Source organism: Bidens hawaiensis, unplaced genomic scaffold, assembly GCF_021521415.1.
Source record: "Bidens hawaiensis isolate Kalapana, Puna unplaced genomic scaffold, B.hawaiensis_p1.1 tig00047513_1, whole genome shotgun sequence".
NCBI classification, from domain to species: Eukaryota; Viridiplantae; Streptophyta; class Magnoliopsida; order Asterales; family Asteraceae; genus Bidens; species Bidens hawaiensis.
The window spans coordinates 17,918-21,194 of record NW_027498494.1 but is presented as its reverse complement, the minus strand read 5'-3'; the positions used below and the strand labels follow the sequence as shown (position 1 = coordinate 21,194).

The window sequence follows — 3,277 nt, the reverse complement described above, 5'->3', positions numbered from 1 at the left end:
ACGTGTGTTTGTGTGATTATATTCTACGTCCGTAACGATCTACACAGGGATTCCGCACCTGTGTATATCGGGATATCTCGTGTGATCCGTCCAGGGAACCTACAAAGAATCATATGGTCAGTGTAGTTGGTACACTTTGGTCCATAAAGATAATGTCTCCAAATCTTTAACAGCTACCAATTTCAAATCGTGAGTCGTATAATTTCACTCGTGGATTTTCAATTATCTAAAAGCATACGCTATAACTTTCCCGCATTGCATAAGTAAACATCCAAGACCTTGGATGGAAGCGTCACAATATACAACAAAATCATCGACTCCATCTGGAAAAGATAGAATCGGTGCGCTACAAAGTTTTTGCTTAAACGTTTGAAAAGCTGCTTCCTGCTCTTCTCCCCACTTTAAAAAAGTGCCTTTTTGGATTAGAGCAGTGAGTGGTTTTGCGATCTTTGAAAATCCTTCAATGAACCTCCGATAATAACTAGCCAAACCAAGAAATTGGAGAATCTCAGTCGGCGTTCTTGGGGTCGGCCAATCCTTAATGGACTCAAACTTAGCTGCGTCAACATGAATACCTTTCGCGTTAACCACATGACCTAAGAATTGAACCTCTCGGATCCAAAATTCGCATTTCGAAAACTTTGCGAAAATTTGTTCCTTCCTCATGAGTTCAAAAATCAACCGTAAATGCTGTTCGTGATCCTCCTTAGTCTTTGAGTATATCAAGATATCATTAATAAACACAATGAAAAACTTATCTAGATACGGTTTACAAATGCGATTCATGAGATCCTTGAATACTGACGGTGTGTTTGTTAACCCAAATGGCATAATCGCAAACTCATAGTGGCCATAACGAGTGCGAAATGCCGTCTTTGATATTCCCTCTTCCCAAACTTTGAGTTGATGATAACCCGATCTAAGATCGATTTTTGAATAATATCCAGATCCTTGCAACTGGTCAAAGAGATCATCAATACGTGGTAAAGGGTATCGGTTCTTGATCGTAACCTTGTTATGCTCTCTGTAGTTGATACATCTGGAAAGTTCCATCCTTCTTCCTTACGAACAACACAGGAGCTCCCCATGGAGATAAACTTGGACGAATGAAACCCTTGTCTAACAAGTCTTTCAATTGTTTCGTCAATTCCTCCAACTCAATAGGAGCGAGTCGGTAAGGTGCGCGAGCAATAGGAGTTGCTCTCGGGGTTAATTCATCTGAAATTCAAGATGTCTGTGAGGCGGAAGACCAGGTAGATCTTCAGGAAACACCTCAGGAAAATCCCTGATGATAGGAATATCCTCAACTCGCTTTTCTTCCGTCCTCGTATCAGACACCATAGCCAACACCAATGGCTGTACCACATTCTTCTCCTTGAACGGTTAGGACTTCTCCATCAGTGACGATTATACGAACTACCTTCTCATGACTACCTACTTCGGCTTGATGCATAGACAACCAATCCATACAAATGACCACATCAAAACTACCGAGTTCAATTGGGTTAAGATCAATGTAGAACGCATGAGTGGAAAATACTAATTTGCATTCTATAAGAATCTGGGATACTTGAACGGTTTTCCCGTTGGAGAGTTCAATTAGATAGTTCGACTCTAAAGTTGATGGGTTGTGTTCTATTATTTTGCAAAACTTAGTACAAATAAAACTTAAATCTGTCGCGGTGTCAAATAAGGTTAGGGGAGGACACCCATTTAACCTAAATTTACAATTTACAGTAGAAGAATCAGATAGAGCCTGACATGATCAGATCATGAATGCCCTTCCTCTTCTTTCTCCACCAAAGTTGCCATTTTTCACCATTGTTGTCTTTACCATTGTTATTGTTTCCTCCATTGTTCTTATTCTTGAGTTTCAGACAGTCTGGCCTGAAATGTCCTTCTTGTCCACACTCATAACATTTCTTTGATTTCTCTTGAGCTTGTGGTTTCTTATGCTTAAGCTCTTCTCGACAAATTCTTGCTTCATGACCCGACTTTCCACAATGCTGGCAAGCTACTTTTTCACACTGGCCGATGTGGTGAAGATTGCACTTTTTACACCTAGGATACTGGCCCTGATAACCCCCTTGATTCTGGTTGTAGTTAAAGTGATTGTTGTTCCGGGTTGGTTAGAATCGTTTGTTCTGACGATGCTAAGTGTTGATGGAATATGATGCTTTGTTCCCGTGGCTGTGGTTATTGTTGTTCTCACACTTATGTTTGTTTTCACTCGATCCTGCAGTCGATTTCTTGGGTGGTAATGCCCCTTGCTTGATAGCTTGTTCGGTTAGTTTATGAGCTAAAAAAATAGCTTCTTCAATAGTAGTCGGCCTGGATGAAGTTACCATTCCCTGAATTTGAGGTACTAGGCCGTCAATATACCTTTCAATCCTCTTGTAGGCAGGATTCACCATTTGTGGGCACAAAACAGCAAGTTCATGTGATCGGTTCGTATAGGTTTCAATTTCTGAACCATCCATGCGAAGATTCCAAAACTCCTGTTCTAGCTTCTGCACTTCATCTCTTGGGTTGTACTCCTCTTTCAGTAGTTCATTAAACTCAGCCCATGTCAAAGCGTTGGCCGCATTAAGTCTCATCATTTTCACTTGGGAACTCCACCAGGTAAGAGCTGCTTTTTCCAAAGTCCCTGTAGTAAACATTACTTTATTCTCATTTGGGCAGTTGCACATAGAGAACATAGACTCTTCTATCTCTATCCAATGTAGCAACCCAACTGCTCCTGCCAAACCAGAAAAAGCATGAGGCTTACAGTCCATGAAGTTTTTGAAAGTATAAACGGCTGGACCTGAATTTTTAAAGTAGAGGTACAATTAAGTTTCTATATTTATGGATATGATCACTTAAGTAATACATTTGTCTGATTCTTGACAATTAGGTATGGGATTTTACCTCCCTGCACTTCGCCTTGAGCCTGGGCCGCGACCATCGCAGCCGTGACCTATTCATTTATCAGCGCTGCCAACTCGGCCGGTGTCATGTTAATGTTTCCGTTGCGTCCTCCACGACCATACATGATTCTTCACATTCACCAAATACAATAACGTTAGTATCGACAATACCAACCATTATTCTAGTATAAAGTAAATAACATGCAATCATATAACCACAACATAATAAATTTAGACAATAATATTTGAATAAATAACTTGTAAAACCGTTTACAAAGTACTTAAGTTCAAATATCAAAAATCCAAAAGTATTAGTTGGATAGGAACAACCCTCCCCATCTACGTTTATGAAAACTAAGCATGATAAA

At 40.1% G+C, this 3,277-nt stretch overlaps 1 protein-coding gene across 1 annotated transcript; it reads right to left on the bottom strand.

Annotated features, from left to right (window-relative positions):
• Positions 1–1,330: 1,330 nt before the first annotated feature.
• LOC143597045 (uncharacterized) lies at positions 1,331–2,947 on the bottom strand. Its single transcript, XM_077075662.1, has 4 exons — positions 2,911–2,947; positions 2,178–2,806; positions 1,810–2,093; positions 1,331–1,718 (listed from the first exon to the last, which is right to left on the bottom strand). Exons 1-4 carry the CDS (start codon positions 2,945–2,947, stop codon positions 1,331–1,333), a joined length of 1,338 nt encoding a protein of 445 aa, XP_076931777.1.
• Between the last annotated feature and the right edge of the window lie 330 nt (positions 2,948–3,277).